The 20,572-nt window shown below is 35.3% G+C and overlaps 1 protein-coding gene across 5 annotated transcripts in view; it reads left to right on the forward strand.

Moving 5' to 3' along the window:
- DPP10 (dipeptidyl peptidase like 10) overlaps positions 1–20,572 on the forward strand; it is a 728,831-nt gene that overhangs the window by 683,580 nt on the left and 24,679 nt on the right. For all 5 annotated transcript variants that reach the window (XM_080667876.1, XM_080667877.1, XM_080667878.1 and 2 more), the window contains 2 exons: positions 8,620–8,715; positions 8,823–8,892. In XM_080667876.1, coding sequence (XP_080524002.1) covers positions 8,620–8,715; positions 8,823–8,892 — 166 coding nt within the window. The remainder of the gene's footprint in view (positions 1–8,619; positions 8,716–8,822; positions 8,893–20,572) is intronic.

The following is a 20,572-nucleotide window of genomic DNA, read 5'->3' on the forward strand; positions in this document are numbered from 1 at the left end:
AATTTTATTACCCTTTTTACAGAAGAGGAAATTGAGTCAGAGAGGTTAAATAACTTGGCTAGAGTCATACTAGTAGGTGACAGAGCCAGGAATCCAATGTGACAGTCTGACTCCAGAATAGGGTTTGTCATCACTACTACATGCTGATACCTTGTTCAATTGTGTTTTTGTCTCTCACCTCATATACTTATATATTAAGTAGGAGTTTTACTGAAATGCCTAGACTTAAAGAAGATGCGGGCATAAATAATGCAATGGTGAATTACAAATGTCAATTTTAGAGAACAGAGAAAGATCTATTATACTAGTTAAGAAAAATAAAAAGGGGCTGTGAACATGGTCTGGTGATTAAATTTTCCTTCAAAAGACAATTAATAAGATGAAATGTACATTCAACTGTAACAAAATAAATCTTCTGGTTAGTCTCTGTTACCCTACTGAAGCATTAATAACTCATTTTGGGGCCACATGAAGTAGAACATGGCATAAAAAGAAAATTGAAATAAAAAAATGATTTTTTTAATAAACATAGAAAACCTTTAAACCCCCTAGTTACCAAAGAAATGCAAAGTAAAATGCTGCTGTGTAATTTTTTCTAACAAATTAATAATGTCAAAATTTGCATTGCTAATGGGGATATAGTGAAGAATCTCTTAACTTCCTGGTAGAAATATAAATTATAGTAAATATTTTTAATAAATCATAAAAATTATAAGCCTTAAATCTTTTATATCTATTTATTCAGTTTTTTCTTTTTAATAGTTTATACTGAGAAAATAACTCTAGAGATAATTATAACAGGGCTATTGATGATCGTGGAAAAGCATATATAAATAACAAAAGAGAAAATTTATAAATAAACCTTAATGGAATATGCATTAGTCTGCTGAATATCTTCCATTTTTCCTTCCAGACCACTCTTAACTCTGCTTTGCTCTCCCCTGGTCTCTATCCCAGAAATAGTGTGTATGGATGACTTAGGTACTATTGTAATTTGAATGCCAATTGAATTCAGCTAAAGTGAAGTGAATCATATAGGTCAGTGGTCGGCAAACCGCGGCTCACGAGCCTGCCGCTCTGTTGTCTAATGAGTTTGCCGACCACTGATATAAGTGATTGAAGAAAGGAGAAAGTGATTTAAAAAATTATTAAATTGTTTCATGTTGACATATTGCAGGTCTCCCCTCCCCCCCCCCCCTTTTTGCTCACTCCACCCACCCCCATTTCCCCATCCCTTGGCCTTCACCAAAATATTGTTCTTTTTCATGAGGTATGCATAGATGTTCTTTAGCTAATCCCTTCGCCTTCTTTATCCAGTCAATCTCACGCACCTCCCCTTGGGCATTGGTCAGTCTGTTCCGTAAATCCATGCTTCCATTTTGTTTGCCAGTTTATTTTGTTTATTAGATTCCACATATTAGTGAGATCATATGGTATGAGCAAATGATTTTGGTGTAGCGATTCCTCTAGCCTTATCCCTGTGGAGTTTCCCAGGTTGCTACAACTCATGGCTCGAGGTCACTGTGGAACTTTCATACAAACATCTTCAAATAACTGCTCTCTCCCCTTATCTGTAGACCTAGCCACTGTCATACAAGCCCTGGGTTATCGCACTATTTCTTGTGATCCTTTGCCCATTGTCCATATATTTGTAAATAGTCTTTTATTAAAATTTTATAAAATTATTCTAATAAAGTTGCCATTAGTTTCCCACTAGGATAAAAAACATGTTGGGAGGGGACTTGGGGGGGCTGGGTGAAAATGATGAAAGGAGGAAGAAAAAAATTGGTAGTTACAAAGGAGTCACAGAATGTAGAGCACAGGAAATATTCCCTATGCTGTAATAACTATGCGTGGTGTCATGGGGGTACCAGAATTATTGCGGAAACATTTTGTAAGTTATATAAATGTCTAACTGCTATGTGCAACCTGGGCATGTGCCCTGACCGAAATCAAAACCGGATGCTTAAGTCCATAGGCTGACGCTCTATCCACTGAGCAAAACCTGCCAGGACTCTTTAAGAATGTTTAAGTTACATTTCTAAGTGATTAAGAAGTCCAAATGTTTATGCCACTTGAACAAAACTATTTGAAAACGAATAGAAGATCTCAGGAAGAAAATATTTGCAAATGCTAAATAAAATTCTTGCATCTACCTGGCAGCCTTCCAGGTGACTTGGATTTTTTTTTTTCTTCTCTTTCTTCTTGAGTGTTCTCCTAATGCTTTACTATATATATATATATATATATATATATATATATATATATATATATATATATATTTATATATACATATACATACATATACATATATATATGATAAAAAAGAAACCCTTCATTAAAATGCTCAGTGACTTGAGACAAGGTATAAATGTGTACATTTTTACTTTAATATTTCAAAAGTCCTTTTGCTTCACATTACTATTGTCCTCTTTCCTGTTTAAATAGTTTATCTTCCTTCTTTATTTTGCATATATGATTCTTTTACATTCATTTTTGTCGCTCCTTTGTTTTTCCTTTCTTCCTATTCCATCTCTTTCTTCTCACTCATGCTTCTACTTTTTCATGTCCTTTCTTCCTCCTTCGCAGTTTTATGTTCTCATTGTCTTCTCTTTTCTCCTCAATCCTGCACTTCCTTCTCTTCACAATGTTTTACAAAAAATGTGTATTAAGCATATTTTCTGAATTTGTTATAAAAATGCTCTCTGCTCTTAATATTTTGAAAATGGCTTTTAAAGTTTCTGTATATTTTTCCTAAATATAATTTATTTTCCTGTGATCACAAATGAATTTTTATGAATAAATAATGGCCTTTGATTTAGAAGTGAAAATTTCTCAACTACTCCTATACTCATGCAATTAGTTTACATGTAATTAGGTTTATATTTTCTATTGATATTTGATAGAAAGAAAAACCATGAGAAGTTATCAGAATGTTACTGGGGAGTAAGAATGGAGATAGAAATTGAAGTTCAGAAAGGTTGAAGCTTTTAGTAATTGGAGAGGAAGAAGAGCCAGGGAGAAAGGGACTTCGCTCTATGCACAGGGCTGCGCGGATTCTCTGGAGGCTGCTGCGGGAATGCCTGAAAGCATGCAGAGGAAGACGCTCTCTGAACCTGGGAAGTTCAGAGCTCACACAGTGCTGGAATATGTTCTACTTCCAACCAGTCAGGATACTGTAACGTTTAGGAGCAATCCCAGAAGAAGCTGCCTTTAGCAGTAGAACCAAACCATCCACATAGTAAAGGTCACTTAAACCTACACTGAATAAGATATTTGGAATAATAAACCTGACCTGCAAAGAGCCTAAAACATCTGCCAGAAAGAACAAAGCCCAATGATTTTTCAAAGAACAGAGCCAAATACGTAACTCAATGTTAACATCAGAACCGTCAGAATCTAATCAAACATTCCTGGCTATGTGATGAAACCAGAAAATAGGACTCACAACTAGGAAAACTGGCCAGTGAATAGAACCAGATTCAGGAATGTCAGAGATAATGGAACCAGTGACAAATACAGTCAATCTGCTATTATAAATATGTTTAAAAATATCAAGAAAGAGTTAACATAGTGAGAAAAATAGTGATATGGGAAAATTAGACTGGACCACGTGGTGTTCCTCTGGGCAGGATGGTTCCTGGGCTCTTGTCAGGTGGAGTCAAATAATGAAAACATGGACAAAAGGTGGTATAGCAAAAGGTGGACATTTATTGAGAAACAAGCACAGACTCCCATGTGGGGAAGGGGAAAGAGTCCCACTGAGTCCCTTTTTTCCATGGTTTATAAAGTCCTTTTTTTCCATGGTTTATATCCCCTCTGATTGGTCACTATTCCCCTTAGATTGGTTACTATAGCAACTCTAGAGCTCAAACCTCATGTGAAGTAGGTGATGTTCCCTCCTTCTTCTCCTTTATTGTTCTCCTATTCCCTCTGGGCTTTCTTCCTCCCTCTCTGAATGAGGGGCTTCCTTTGCCTTTATTCTGTAAATGAACACCTTTCTGCCCTCTCAGCTCCCTTATCTTATGGAAATGTACCCTCTGCTGCTCTGTGGACCTGTGCTTTTTCTATTGACCCCTTATTTCCTAAAATTTCCTAAACTTACCTATTTCACCTCTAAAAACTACTTTCAATAGAATATATGATTTAAAGGAAAATTCTAAAGTTAAAGTATCTGAAAAACACTTCATTGCAAAGTACTAAAATCAAATTAAACCCTGCAGAAGAAAAGATCAATGAATTTGAGACATTATCAGAGGAAACTTTCAGTCAGAGAGGAAAAAAAAATAACAAATGAAAGAAATGAATAGAGCTTAAGTTAATTTATATTTTAAATTGGAGTCAGAAAGGGGAAGCATGAAAAAATATCTGATGAAACTGTGTCCAAATCCAAATTTAATGAAAAGTATAAAATGCTCAACAAACCTTAAGCAGGATAAATCCCAATAGAAAAACAGTGATGAAGGAAAAAAAAAGACAAAAAGAAAAATTTAAATCATCAAAAATAAAAACACATTATATCCACACATTACATACATAATAACAAAGCCAAGAATGACCGTGGAGTTTTCTTTAGAAGAAAGTAAACCTAAAGACAGTAGAGCAAAATGTTTAAAATACAGATAAAAAAAAAAAAAGATCTCAAACTAAAATAATAAAGTGAATCCAAAATGAAGAATCAAGAAGCTGAGAATGCATTTCTAAATAATTGATAAAGAGCATGGATAGGGCTTATAGGCAATAATGTGTGTTCCCTAAGGGCGTTATACTAAGGGGAATACACTAGTCACAGAGAACAAAAACATCATGATTAAAGTAGAACTGAGAAAAATAATTTAAAAATATTTTGACCCAAATGAAAATAAAAACAAAGCTAATCCAAATTTGGGGATTACCTAACATTGTGATTAGAAAGAAATGCATGTCTCTAAATTGTGAGTTTATAAGAAAAAAAACCTTTAAAATCACTCATCTAAACCTCCACCTTAAGAAATTAGAAAAAAAAAAAGAAGAGATAGCAAATTAACACAAAATAAATTGTGGGAAGGAAATAATACAGATAAGAAAGGAAATAAATTATGTAGAAAATAGATAAACAGTAGAGAAATATATGTAAAAACCAAAATATTTTTATTTTAAAAGGTCAATAAAATTCTAGAAAGATTCATATAAAAAGTACACTATCATCATTTTTATTAATGGAATAGTTAACAGATTCTAAAGACATTAGAATGATAGTAATGGAATATTACATGTAATTTTATGGCAGTAAATTTGACATCTTATATGAAACAAGTAAATTTCTTTAAAGACATAAGTTGTTAAACAACCAAATAAGAAGAAATAAAATTTTAATAACCTGTTATTTATTGAAAAATTTAATTCACAGCTAACATTCTTCCCACAAAGAAAACTCCCATTTTAGTTAGTTTTGCTTGTACATGCTGTGAAATATTTAATATATTGATACTAAGCCTACATAAACTCTTAGAAAATATAATGCCAGCATCAACCAGATCCCAAATCCAACAGAGATATTACAAATATAAAAAATCAATTTTATTTATGAATATAGATACAAATCTTCTTAACTAAATACTAACAAATAAAATCAAGCCATTTATAAAAGGATAACATATTATGATTATGTGGGGAATCCATGGTAGTTTCAACATTCAACAATCAATTAATATAATCCACTACGATATATTGTAAAAGCAAAGAATTTAGAAGAAAGCAATTGATTAATTTGAAAAGAATAATATTATTAATAATAAACATTAATAACTCGGAAAAAAATAAACTTCTTAACTTGGTAATGGTATCCACAAAAACAGTACAACTGACATTATACTTAATGTTGAAATATGGAATGCTTTTCCCCTAAGATTGGGAAAAAGGAAGGAATACCTGCTCTCATCCCCTTTATGCAAGATTGTATTAGAGGACTTAGCCAGTGAAATAAAGAAAACAGTATATAAATAGGTAGAAAAACTGTCTTTATTTGCATAAGACTAACTTGTAAATAAAACAGAAAATTAAAAAAAAAAATCTACATCCACTCACACAACTATTAGAAATAATGAGTCTATGTATCATGGTTACAGGTATAGATCAATATACAAAACCAGGTATTTTATAAACTACTAGAGGCCCGGTGCATGAAATTCGTGTGCGGGGAGGGAAGTGTCCCTCAGCCCAGCCTGCACCCTCTCCAATCTGGGACCCCTTGAGGGATGTCCGACCGCCTGGTGGATTCGGGCCTAAACGGGTGGTCGGATATCCCTCTCACAATCCAGGACTGCTGGCTCCCAACCACTCGCCTGCCTCTGCCTGATTGCCCCTAACCGCTTCTGCCTGCCAGCCTGATCACCCCCTAACCACTCCCCTGCCAGCCTGATTGATGCCTAACTGCTCCCCTGCCAGCCTGTTTTCCCCTAACTGCCCTCCCCTACAGGCCTGGTCACCCCTAACTGCCCTCCCCTGCAGGCCTGTCCCCCCCCAACTGCCCTCCTCTGCTGGCCTGGTCACCCCTAACTACTCTCCCTGCTTGCCTGATCACCCACAACTGCCCTCCCCTGCAAGCCTGGTCCCCCCTCAATTGCCCTCCCCTGCAGGCCTGGTCCCCCTGCAACTGCCCTCCTCTGCTGACCTGGTCACCCCCAACTGCCCTCCTCTGCTGGCCTGGTCACCCCTAACTGCCCACAACTGCCCTCCCCTGCAGGCCATTTTGTGGCGACCATCTTGTGTCCACATGGGGGCAGTGATCTTTGACCACATGGGGGCTGCCAACTTGTGTCTTGGAGTGAGGGTCAATTTGCATATTACTCTTTTATTAGATAGGATGATGCAATGCAAAATTAAAAATTAATTCAAAATACTATTTAAAATAACATCTTAAATCATATAATATTCAATAATAAATATAACAAAAAAGTGTAAGTCCCCTAAAATGAAAACAAGCATTGTTGAAAGAAATTAAAGACTCAAGTGGGTATATATATATACACATACATATTTATGGTCTAGAAGGCCCATTTTTAATAGATAAAATATCCCCAATAAATTTATAGATTTAATATAATAATGAGAAATCCAGCTAGTTACTCATACTTCTCTGTCTTTGATGATTGTTCCTCTCTCTTTTTTTTCATATTAGCGGCCTGGAGCACAAATTCATGCACATTGAAAGGAAATTAATTCAAAGAAATATTTTAATATTGCTATTGGCCCTTTCTCTATAATAAAAGTGTCAACCACATTCACGACCGACAATGACAGATGGAAACACACCGGTGCAATTAGTGCCAGTGAGAGCTTTATATGTGTCACCCATGTGCAAGCCAACTTAGTTTTTTATAGATATAGAATTAACTTGCTTAATTAGACCTGCTTTCTGATTTAGCTAAACTTTTCCCAGCCCAGTGAAGCACCCCAACTTCTCTTTCAGGTAATTGTCAGCAACACAGCAGTAAATATCAACATGAAGCAGATTATTATTGTAGATCATGGAGGGAGAACAAAGGGTAAAATATTTAACTGCAGCAGTGTTTGACTATATTCTGGGCAGTGAGAACACCTGAAGTCATTTTCAAGGTCCACCATTTCTTACTTCTTTTCAATCAGCTCAAGTTTCTAAGCTTTCTTAATCTCCGTTTTCCAGCTAATGAAAAGAAAATAGGATTCCACTGAGTCTCCTATCTACCTATTCCAGGACTTCTGTGAGGATCAAATGAGATGAGGCAAGGGAAAATGCTTCACAGACATTTGGTTAAAGTGTAAATGTTTGCACCTGGCTATAAAGCAAGCAACGTTCCTGGGCTGAAGAAACTCCAAGAAGGCTAGTCACAAGGGAGAGGAAGCTAGGTGTTGTTACATGACATCATTACCCAGACGGTCGGACACTTAGCATATTAGCCTTTTATATCTATAGATGCTCTCTTGCTACACTGTCAGATTCATTAATTTTTTGCAGTATCTAATATGCTATTAATCTCACCCAGTTTTGTTTCATTAGATCTCATAATTTTCACATGTCTCAGATTTTGCTTTTTATATTTTTTAAAAATTTAACTTGTATTCTTCTCCTTAAATTTCTTTCATATTTTTCCTTAACGACTTCATGTTTTTTATTTTATTAGACACATAAAATATAATTATAATATCTGTTTAAATATAATTATTTATCCATTACATCATTTGTGTCATTCCTAGGTTTATTTCTACTGATTAAATTTTGAACTCATCATGTGTGGTATTTTTCTGATATTTTGCATGCTTGGGAATTTTGAATTGGAATCCTGGCTTTCTGAATTTCATCTCATTGGGTGCTTGATAATTTTGTATTCTTTTAAATATAATAAGCAGAGTAGGAACATGATCAGATTTGCATTTTGAAAATGCAAATGCTAATTCTAAGTATAGGGGCAACTGGAGAAAATGTCACTGGAATTCAGTGAGAAAACTGGTGTAGTTATCCAGGAGAGAAATTATGAGCATTTCATCACTGCTTAGCTCAGTGCTGCCAACTATAACAGCTGGATAATTATTTGTTGTGTTGCACTGATTCTTGATCAACACACAGCAGTTAGTAATTTGCACTCCCTTTTTAATTTATAGAATATTTTATATTAGAAAGCAATTCCATGCTAAAGGAAGCTATCCTGAAGAAGATAGTGAAGTCAGAAGTTAAAATGCTTCATATCGATGACTATGGTAAAGTTCTGTGCATGCTACGTTATTTAAGAACAACTTTCTCTGCATCTTATAGTTTTACATATAAATGACTCTACATCTTTAATATTTTGCTCTTTCTTTAAAAGAACTTCCTTTACAGTTGTACTTTCCCAAAGACTTTACGGACCGAAACAAGTATGCTCTTCTGTTAATAATGTAAGTATTTTATTTGTTTTTGAAAAAAAAAAGGAATATAAAGATTTTATAATTTTTCTTAAGCCTCACATGACAGCATTCTGATTAAAACAAACAAACAAAAAACCCAGAAGAAGTGTAGTTAACTGGGCAGCTGTCAGTTGTATGAGTTCCTCAAAGACACAGCCATTAATAGTATGGAGGTATGTGTAATTGTTTTGTCCTTCTTTCATTCCAAATTGAACTGAATGTTACTATTGGGTATAGTGAAATACGTAATTTGGTTTATGTCTGCTTAACAATTGCTCAAACAGACATAAACCAAATTATATATATATATATATATATATATATATATATATATATATACACACACACACACACACACACACACACACACACACATATATATATAATTTAAATGATATTGATTGGTGTATAAGTTTCTTTCTTGGGATTTATTTGTCATATCAAAGTTATGCTCACTTCATAAAAGTAATTTTTTATTGTGGTAAGAACACTTAATGTGAGATCAACCTCGTTAAGTGTTGGCGTTCACAGTACAATATCACTAGCTATAGGCGCAGTGCTTCACAGCAGATCTCTAGAACATATTTGGTTTGCATGACTGATACCAGCTACCCATATAGCAACTCCCATTTCCCCTCCCCCCAGCTCCTGGCAGCCACCAGTCTACCGTCTGCTTCTATGAGTTTGACTACACTAGGTACCCCCTTGTAAGTGGAATCATGCTGTTTTTGCCCTTCAGTGACTGCTTTTCATAGCATAACATCCTTAAGGTACATCCATGTTGCAACATACATGTCCCTTGTTGTTAATCAGTTGTTTATGTAATATGGAGGAAACATTTCTTTTCATTTGGTTATGCTTATATCACTCCCATCAGTTTCCTTCCTGGATGCTTGGCCAGCAGGAAGTAGTTCTCATGCTCAGAAAACTTGACTATTCGGTATTTCAACATGGAATTGACTCTAGAATTAAATTAATCCATGCTTTCTGTGAGACTATATTGTGGCTGTATGATATTGGGCACAGAGGCCCCTAACAGATAATGGTTCATGAATTTGATATTGATGTAGCATTGTATTCCTGAGAGTTATGCTATTTTCCTTATTAAAAACCCAGCCAGCATATTGCTGTGACAGTCTAGAATTATATCAGAGGCTCAGTAGGAATGATAGAAATGACAGTAACATTACTTGTTACGACTACTAGATGCAAGGATAGTATTGAGTCTGCGGAATCAAACTGCCTGGCTTCCAATTCCACTTTTGTCATTACTAGCTGTATGTCCTTGAGCACATTACTTAACTTCTTACAAGGCTCAGTTTTTCCAAATGTACTAGTAAGCAAACGTTGCAATAGAGCCTATGTCTTTAGGCTGCTTTTGGATTAAGTGAAATGCATCATATGAAGTGCCTAGCACACATGATTATTATAATTAATGTGATTATAATTCATTATTTAATATAGAATGTATTGATTTTATTGAGTATTTTAATAAGTAGAAGCAATTTTTCAATTCATTTCAATAAGCCAAGTAATACAGAAAATAAAATACTTAGTATTTTCACTTGGCCCAGTGCTTATTCCTAACTATAATGCTTTGGCCTCAATTTGTTTTTTATGCCCAGACCTTTCTCCTTTGTCACAAATAGCCAGAAGGTCCCCAAGGGTCTTGGGTCTCTCTGGGGAAGTTCTTATGAGCTCTTTTTTATGTTAACTTTTTCTTTTGCCTCTTAATTTCACCTTTCTGTTTTCAATCCCTACTTGAACTACATGTGTGACAGATTGAGGGAAATATTTAAGGCATAAAAATGGAATAAAAAAGGGAAAAAATTAGCCTCATCTTCTGTTTCAGTCATAATTGCCTTTGGGAAGAGGGATTGTCCTTTTTATTCAGTGGGAAATATGGTTTCTCTAGGCATCCTTGCTTGAAGGATGAGCCCTTCTGCAGAGGGATGTAGAGACACGTATTCCCTCTTGCACACCCACTGGCCCTGGAAGAGTGTAACAGTTTGGGAGACAAGTAGACAAGAGCTACAGATTCTCTGTAACTAGAGTCAGAGAAGCCAGCTGGCTGGTCCTGGCATCAGATTTGTGCTTGGCTGAGGGTGATTTTTAGTTCAGAAAAAGAATGTAAGAACTAGCACAAGACTCAGTTTCTCTTGTTAGAAAGGGATAATCAAGTCTTTTGTAGAGGCAGGCTGGGAGAATAAAGGCACTGGCTAAGGAGTTAGGTAGGCCTGGGTTCAAACCCTAACTCATTTACCAATATATTGCTTAATGTTCCTAAGTTTCTGTTCCTCTATAGATAAACGGGAGATAATGACATGGCATAATTTATATGAACACGTCAACATAGTGTTTGGTAGAGCATAAACACTTATACTTAGTGTTTAATAAATCATAACCATAATCATAGCTATTAGTAGAAGTAGTAATTTTTACTTTTTTTGTTAATCCTCACCTGAGGATATTTTTTTTTTACTGATTTTTAGAAAGAGTGTGAGAGAGGGAGAGAGAGAGAGAAACTTCAGTGTGAGAGAGACACATTGATTGGTTGCCTCCCACACATGCCCTGGACTGTGCTGGGAATCCAACCTTCAACCCAGGTATGCTCCCTGGAATGGAAATCAAACCCACAACTCTAACCACTGAGTAACATCAGTTAGATCTATTAGTAGTATTTTTAATATTTAATATTATCACTATATAACATATATAGTTTAGCATCCATAAAGTTATTTAATAGACATTCAATACTAAAGCAGATAAAATGATTTAGCCAGGGCCCATAGAATTTACTTTGTAACTTTTTGGTTGATGAAGAAAATAATGAAAATAAGTATCAATTTGTTAGTTTTTATAAGCTGATTATACTAAATATTAATTTACTTTATTCAAACTGCTCAGTTTTCAGATGTAAATTCTCAGAAGTTTATTGGAATATGACTTACAAAACTAAACTGAAGACTTTTTAAAATTTTCACTTAAGAAATGATCTATTGTCTTAAGCTGCATGATAATGACTAAAATATTTATACTTGGAAACCTATATGTGTCAGGATGGCTTAAGTGTGAAGTGTTTTTTGTCTATCATTTAAAGGCATTGTTTTTCCTTAAGGTTAAATCCTGTTTTCAGTGACAAGTGGATTTCCCACTCTACAAAAGAAGATAATGATAATTATTTTTTCCTAAATGGGCAATTAGTGAGGAATAATAAATAAAATGACTATTATTTAAATGAGACTAAGAGATGATTATATGATTTTGTTATCACAATTTGATTGCTGTTCTGTGCAGTGCATCAAGTTCTCAACAGAATGAGTCTCTTATTCACATACACAGATGGATTTACAACCAGGAAATCCTGTGATAAATACATGAGTTGGAGACAGGTCACAGCAAATGCCTGAGTAGCTGGAAGGACGATGGGCTTTGAAGAAAGTGACCACTGGCAATTAGCAGACTCCTTTCTGTTAGATATTCATTATTGGATCTCAGAAGAAATGGTCCTCTGAATACCTCTTTGTGTCCATATTATCTAAAACCCAAATCTAATTTCATGGTATTGAAAGGGCTGGTGAATCAAAGGCACAGGGTATTTTACTGTAATAGAAAATTTAAGAAGCATTGTCACTACAAATGTATCTGAGTGGCCTCGATTTTCAGTGGTTTCTATGAGGTTATGACCCCCTTTTCCTTCCCTACTTCTGTTCTCTTTCCAGATGCCTAAACATATTTCTCTAGCCTCTCTGTTTAACATTATAGGGAGTCCTTAGGGGCCCAGTAGTCCATATTCACCTTTATGCACCTATACATATGGAATGGACATACATCTATATTAATTTCAGCATTTATCACTTACAACTGTTACTGTTTATGTTCTTATTTTCTATTAATGAATATGTAACTTAATGCAATGCACATTTACCATGTTGCTTTTATGTATAGGAAGCTGTACTAATGCCTGTAGAGAGACAAAAAATGACAAGAATCTTGAAATCTGTAATAGTTTTTTAGATTTGTTAAGTATATCTCCTCAGTGCATAAGCACACATAGAAAAAAAGAATCCTTTTAAAACCTACTGACAAACCTATAATTTTCTTAATAGTGCAGGACTGGAGATTATGTGGGTTAACCTACAGTAACAGTGTTTATTTGATAAATACATAAGCATGAATCTAAATGCCAAGACCCTGGTAGAAAGCAATCCAGACAGATGTACTGTTATTAAAGATGAAAGGTTGTGTGTTGCTTTGTTTGCTGTCCATGAAGAGAAGTGCTATTGAATAGAAGGTTCATTCACTGCTAAGAAATCACCATCTTTTTCCATTTTCTGCTCTTTTAATGTTCATCTTCTCTATGCCACACTGGATAAAGGTCTAACTCAGGGAGGTAGTGACTGTTCAACAAGTTAATTTACGGAATGCAGCACACTCTATCTGGCCCCGTGACTTGGTTCCCTTTCCTTAAACCCATATCTCTTGAAATTATAATGAATTCATGGATAGCCAGCAAGTCTTATCTTACTGACGCTCTCTTTTGCTCTCCTCACCAGTCCATCTTACAATAATCAATCCAAGCCTTCATATACAACTATATAGCTTTATGTCAGCAGACTCTCCATCTATCTTAAACCAAATCATATTGTCCCTTTTCCATTTTATCTGAATATTTGTGAGGATGGTTTTATAAAGAACTGATATTAATGTTAATTAAAGAATTTCTGACTCCCACTAGATTTGGGGCCTATGTTTCTGAAGGAAAATCTATAGCTTAGATGTTAGTGTTTAGAAAATTAATTGATATACTGACTTATGGAATATCTCATATCTTTTTTTAAATATATTTTATTGATTTTTTACAGAGAGAGGAAGGGAGAAGGATAAGGAGTCAGAAACATCAATGAGAGAGAAACATCAATCAGCTGCCTCCTGCACACCCCCTACTGGGGATGTGCCCGCAACCAAGGTACATGCCCTTGACCAGAATCGAACCTGGGACCCTTCAGTCCACAGGCCCACGCTCTATCCACTGAGCCAAACCGATTAGGGCTGGAGTATTTCATATCTTAAGAAAATTGAAATGCTAAAATCTTTATTTTACGTAATTTATATATTAAACAGTGCCCAACTTATTTGTGTATTTTTATAGCAACTAGCTTTTGTAATAAGAGTCACTCCACGCATATGTGTTGAGTGACTAAGTGGGTGATGTCCAGAAACCAGATGGACATGGGTGCTATTACAGTTCTAACTGGAGGTCATCATTCATTTTCCTCTAAAGATTTTCATCACTCAATCAATGGGATACATATCAGAATTCTACAACTTGCTCATCTTGATGGAAGAGAGCTGTTTGTCAACTTTTTGGTACCTTTTTTTTTAGCATTTGTACTGATTGAAATTATATACTTATCTCCAACAATCAAGATAACATCAATACATGTTTCATACACACACCTTCTTTTCAACAAATGATATGGAAATTGTTGAAAGTTGTGAATAGCATTATGCTCATGAGATCATAACATCTTGACTTGATCATTGAATCCATGGGGTTGTCCAAGAGTCAACACTCTTCCTTTTAAAGCCCATTCAAGGCAGACATCATATCTAGCAGATTCTGATCTGCCACCTTGCTCTCAATCACTCTTTCCCTGCCCCTTTCCCTATTTTTTAGTGTTTTGCTCTATACTTTATTTTTTAGTTGCTTTTTCACTCTGCTCCTAGGTTAAATTTCATGAGATTCATGTATAAAAATGTGGATCCCCTAGCTAAAATCCTCTCTTTTTTTTCCCCCAGTGGTTAGACATTCACATTCCTAGCACAGCATAAAAAGTCTTCATCCATTTCCTACTTCTCTTTCATCGTCATCTTACTTTACCCAGTCCCTAAAGAGAGGGTCAATGTTCCATATATTTCTTTAAAACTGCTTTATTTTGGAAATACAGGATTCTCAAGCACACCTCTGTGTTTGTTACACAGTCTTCCAGTGTCTTTGATTTCCTTTCCCAAGTGGAAAAGTTCTATTCATACTTAAAGGTATGTTTACACATAATCCTGTGCATATCTCTATTATTATATTTTTTGGATTAAAAAGTTCTGCCCTTTCCATTACCCAATACTCTCTGCTTTCATAGCCATTCTCAGCAACTGAAAGCAAAGATCATCAAACCCTCTTCTATTTCAACTTCCTCATTCACTCTGTTAGAAATGATTCTAAATTGAAATTAGCCAATGTATAGGAATTAATGTAGTAGGACTTTGACAGCAGAGATGATTTAAAGATTGGTGCTTCCTCCCATTCTATTGCACAATTTCCTATGGTCTTTTTCTATTGGTTCTCTTCTGCTATTTTCATGTGTAAAAATGTGTATCTGAGGTTAATTTTGTGTGGCTAATACTAACAGTCCATTTTTGAGTTTTATAGCTGGCTCATTAATACCCATGCTGTTCAGTATTTCAGTCTGTGTTCTGCTAAGCTTTTCATTTTTTGGCTTCCTATGACAATCTAAATAACTTGATTTAAATAACTATCTTCTGCTTTTCTTCACTCATCTAATGGTAGTGGTTATACAGTTTTTGTATCATGCTCAGGAGACAATATCTGACTTCTAGTCAAGAGAAACCAAAAGAGCAAAGAAAAAGAAGAATGCCTTAGTGACAGAAATAGATGCTGATATGAAGAAGGCTATTCTATCACAAGTAGAAGGAGAAAAGGGGAGAAATAAGAAGAGTAGGGGAAGGATGAAAAAAATATTCAATTGTATTAATGCAAAATACCTTCCCAAATTAAGAAATCCAAATTCTGGTCAAGAAAAAAACTGATTACATTTATTGTCTAAGCAGTTTTTGAATATAAAGAAAACTTGTAAAAACAATAATGCCTCAAAAAGAAGGCCCGAATTCTGTCACAAATTCTATCATCTGGAGAAGTATTTTAGGATGGAATTTTTTTGTTTTTATGAAACTGGGATAAGTATATATATCTGTGGGAACAGGGAATAAAAATCTTAAAGATACAGAGTCACACAAATTATGCTCAAATACACAAACACATATGACTGTGTGTGTAAAGAAATCAAATACACAAACAAAAAAACAGGAATACATACATACATCTTTTTATTCTAAATTAACTTGAAGGCTCACCCATTTTGAAAAGTAGAAACATTTAATGCAATTTAAGTTTTCTATATTTAGACTAAGCCAAGTTAGAAAAACTTGTCTATTGTTACATAAAGGCTCAAGAATTATGAATGCATAGTTGCCTAGGGATGGCCAAATTTGGGAGCTCAGCTTCTATGAGAAGAATGGAAGATGCAAAGGTGAAGTTCAATAGCATTAACCAGAACTGGGTTAATAATCTACACTAATAAAAGAGAAATAAGCAAATTGACTGTACCTTCGCGACACCTACCAGCCAATCAGGAGTGACTATGCAAATTAACCCAACAAAGATGGAGGGTTAATTTGCATACGCAGGTGCTGAGCGGCTGGGGGCAGGGTGGGACGCTTGTGTTGTCGCCATGGCGACGCAGGCGTTCTGCACCGCCCCAGCTGCTCTGGGCCTCTGGGCAGCATGAGAAGGCGGAAAGGTGGCTCTGAGCTGGAGCAAGGGTGGTGCTGGCAGCCAGGGGAAGGAAGGCCCATTCTTGCATGAATCTTTGTGCATCGGGCCTCTAGTATTTAATAACTACCAAGAACCAAATGCTTTGCTAAGTGATATATATATGTTGGGCAATGGATAGGAATTAATATAGTAGGACTTTTGACAACAGAGCTGATTAGAAGATTGGTGCTTCCTCCCATTTTATTGCACAATTTCTGTCTGGATGATATTCCTGTGGTCCCTTTCAATTGGTTCTCTTCTGAGATATATATAATTTCACTTAATAGTTACTATAACTCTGCTAGGTGGACACTATTATTATTATCCTAAGCAGTAAAGATAAGCAAACTTAGGGAAAGAGAAGTGACTTGTTTAAAGCCACTGGTCCTGGGCTTAACTCAGTTTGCTTTTATTTACGTATAAACCTGTGCCCTGTCCACAATGATACTCCTACATACCTATAAAGTTCAGGTCATTAACACAGGCAATTTTTCTAATAAGTTTAACATGGATAAGATCTCTGAATGCATGTACATAGAACAAAGGTGATGAAGAGTAATGCAATTTGAGAATTTAGTCAATAAGCACACTTTTTTATTTATTACCAGGTAGGCCTCATTAAAATCACCACTAGAAATTCAGGCTTAGGAAGTCTAGGATATGGTCTAGATAAAGGCATAAATAACTTGACCATAACACACACTTCCCTAATTATAACTCAGAAGAAAAATAAGTCAGCCAAAAATTATACTTTAAACGAACAATGGATCAGGAATTTGCAGATTATATTAATAATAGTAGGGGCCTGGTGCACAAAATTCATGCACTCGGGGGAGGGGGGGGTCCCTCAGCCTGGCCTGCGCCCTCTTGCAGTTTGGGAGCCCTCAGGGGATGTCTGACTGATGGCTGTCAGTCAGAGGCTCCCGCCACCTCAGCTGTGCTCGCCAGCCGTGAGCCCAACTCAGGGCTTCTGGCTGAGCAGTACTCTCCCTGTGGGAGTGCACTGACCACCAGGGATCAGCTCCTGCATTGAGCGTCTTCCTCCTGGTGGTCAGTGCACATCATAGCGACTGGCCGTTCCACTGTTTGGTCAATTTGCATATTAGCCTTTTATTATATAGGATTACTAATGGAAGAAGATGGGGATATGAGCAAGAAATAGTTCTATGGAAGGAAAAATAATATTATTTCTCGGATGATATAGTAAATATATGAGAAAACTCATTCTGCCATTCTGTGTGTAGGACAATTCATCCATGAGAAAAAATCTTAGGACAATAAAATGAGAAATAGAGAGAAGGAATTGGCCCAAGGAGTCCTTAGCTAATGTGTAGGCATTGTTTGGAAGAGGAAAAACTTCATTAGGCTTTAGATGTACACATGTTACAACTAAATATTCTCTGCCTATAAATTTCTATAAAGTAAATTTTAGATTAAAGCAAGACAGATATTTTTAAGGCTACTACTGTCTGATGTCAAACTCATGTTCTATTGTGAAATGAAATCTGTCCTAAGGAACAAAATCAGAAGGGTTGACAACTGATTTTCCTTATGAATTTAGTGTGATGTGGCTCTATGCAGGGTTGGTTTCCTTTCCCTTATCTTGCCTTCCATTATGTTCTTCAGCCTCCCTTTCACACTCTTTGCATTTATTATATCTGAAATAAAACTGCAACACAGTCCTTAATGACTCCAACTCTAATCTAGCACTTATGAAGCTGAAGTGGGTCTATTCTAAGCCTAGAAAGAGCAAATAACTGAGATGACTATAAGCAATTCTATGTCCCCTCCTTTCACACTCCAATGGACACAAATATGCAACTCTCAGTATTGTAGTTTTATTTTTTGTACTTATTTTTAAAGCTTTTTTTGTTGTTGTGGTAAAGTAGACATAAAATTTACCATCAAAATCCCTTTTAAGTATGTAGTTCAGTGGCATTAATATATTCACATTGTTGTGCAACCATTACCACCATCCATCTCTAGAATTTCATCTTGCCAATCAGAAAACATGTCCCTATTATGCAATAACTCCCCACTCCTGTTCCCAAGCTCCTGGCATCCACCATTCTGCTCTTTGTCTCTGTGATTTGATCACTTTAAGTACTTAATATATGTGGAATAATAAGGTATTTGTCCTTCTTTTCCTGGCTTATTTCACTTAGCACAATATCCTCAAAGTTCACCCATGATACAGTATAGCAGTTCTAAAAGTCCGCCATGTAGGACAAAAAGACAAAAGAGCAAAGTGCCATATAATAGATTAGTCATGAAATGTGCTCTCCTTGGAAAGTATTTTTGTTCCCTTTATTTTCACCAAATTTTACTGGTTAGGAAAAGGGCTTTCAAAAATGTTAACTATTTAGAAATATTATTTATAATATTTCATTATTATAATGAAGACAATAAATTAAGATAAAAAGAGCACATAATTGCTCAAGGTAACTCAACACATTGATAACAAAGTCAGAAATAAAACCTATGTCTTCTGAACCTAAATTCAACCGTCTTTTCTTAAAATTAAGTAGCATTTTGTGAACCTGACCAAACATATAGTCTGAACAAATCTTTCCTCCCTAATTCAGTTTCAGTCTATGTGGTATTTTTCATGTCATCAAAAGGGGGCTTGCTCTGTCATTTTGAAGATCTTCTATTGTGCATTTTAGTCATCTATCTTTCTATGTTTTATTAAATTTTACATCCTGAACTCTTTATTCATACAGACACATTCAGTTTTGAAGGTACCAAAAGAGACAAGGATTGGACCCTTGAGAATCTTAACTTTGAAGGAAAGTTTACAGTCTTAATTCAATTTCACTGCCTATATAAGGCAATAGGCAAGTTTTATACTGCTGTGACCTTTCCAATGCTTAAAATAGGTGGAATTGTTCTTTTCACTATAACTTTCAACAAAATTACATGTTCCTATTCTCAATCTTCAAACACCCTCCATTCTATGGGTCTCCAGAGTAAGGTAAAATAATATATATAAAAAAAAGATTAGAAAGACATTCAGAAAAAATAAAAAGGAACTGGGTGAATTGAAGCTCACAAGTCTACATGGCCAATGTACCCACTTATTACATGGTGGATGATCTGGTCTATAGTACATGCCCTGTAGTCATGCCTACCACCAACTATCTTGATATCCCTACCTCACTTAATAAGTAGTATATTTTTGTCTTTACTTGTAAGCGGGGTGCGGGGGGACCTAATATTTTTTCTTTCACACTTTATGAAGAATCTTTACCCTGTCCATCAAGTGTCTGGGTTATTCCTTATAATGGAAATATTAGCATCTTAATCCATGTTCTCTCCTAACTCACGTTGAAATGGATATGCCTGTATTATGGACCAAAAAGAAAGGGAAGCAAACCCAACAGATAAATGTGTTAAAGTCATTGAAAGGGAGCAAAAGAGTGAAATAGTACTGTTTTCCCAGTGCATTGGAAACATGATTAAAGAATTGAAAGCTTTTGTTTTAAAAAATAGGCAACTATTCATTGATCATAAAAGTTTGAGAATGTGCCCTATTTTAAACTATATTTTAAAATGATTTATTTGCCTGCCATAAAATGTTTTTTACTACTTACATTTTGTCTAAACTTAACATAGTTGTGAATTCCTAAAATAGCTGTGTACAATGCAATGGGTCATACATAACTTGAAAACTTATATCTTTCAGATTAACAAAACATTTACATTACCTTAGACCAGCTGCCAGTGTTTAAAGTTGGAAAATTCTGCCTTAATATTTAAGAACACTGTGGTAATTGCTCCAAAAATCTATTGATTAATTTTTAATGATTTTTGTGTTAAGATATCATTGGTCAATATAGAAAATGGAAATCCCTCTGACATAGGTCACACGACATGGCACAATATTTTTATCTATCAATATTGCCCAGTTTAATTTTCACACAACTGGCCAAAATTTTTTGTATAGTTATTTATTTGATCTGTAAAGAAATATGCTTAACGTAAGCAAAATCAGCTTCCAACAAAAGTGTAATAACAGTTTCTGTTGTTTGATGAATCTAACAATGGTTTATATTGCTT

The sequence above is a fragment of the Plecotus auritus genome, assembly GCF_963455305.1.
Source record: "Plecotus auritus genome assembly, chromosome: 5".
In the NCBI taxonomy this organism is placed as follows: Eukaryota; Metazoa; Chordata; class Mammalia; order Chiroptera; family Vespertilionidae; genus Plecotus; species Plecotus auritus.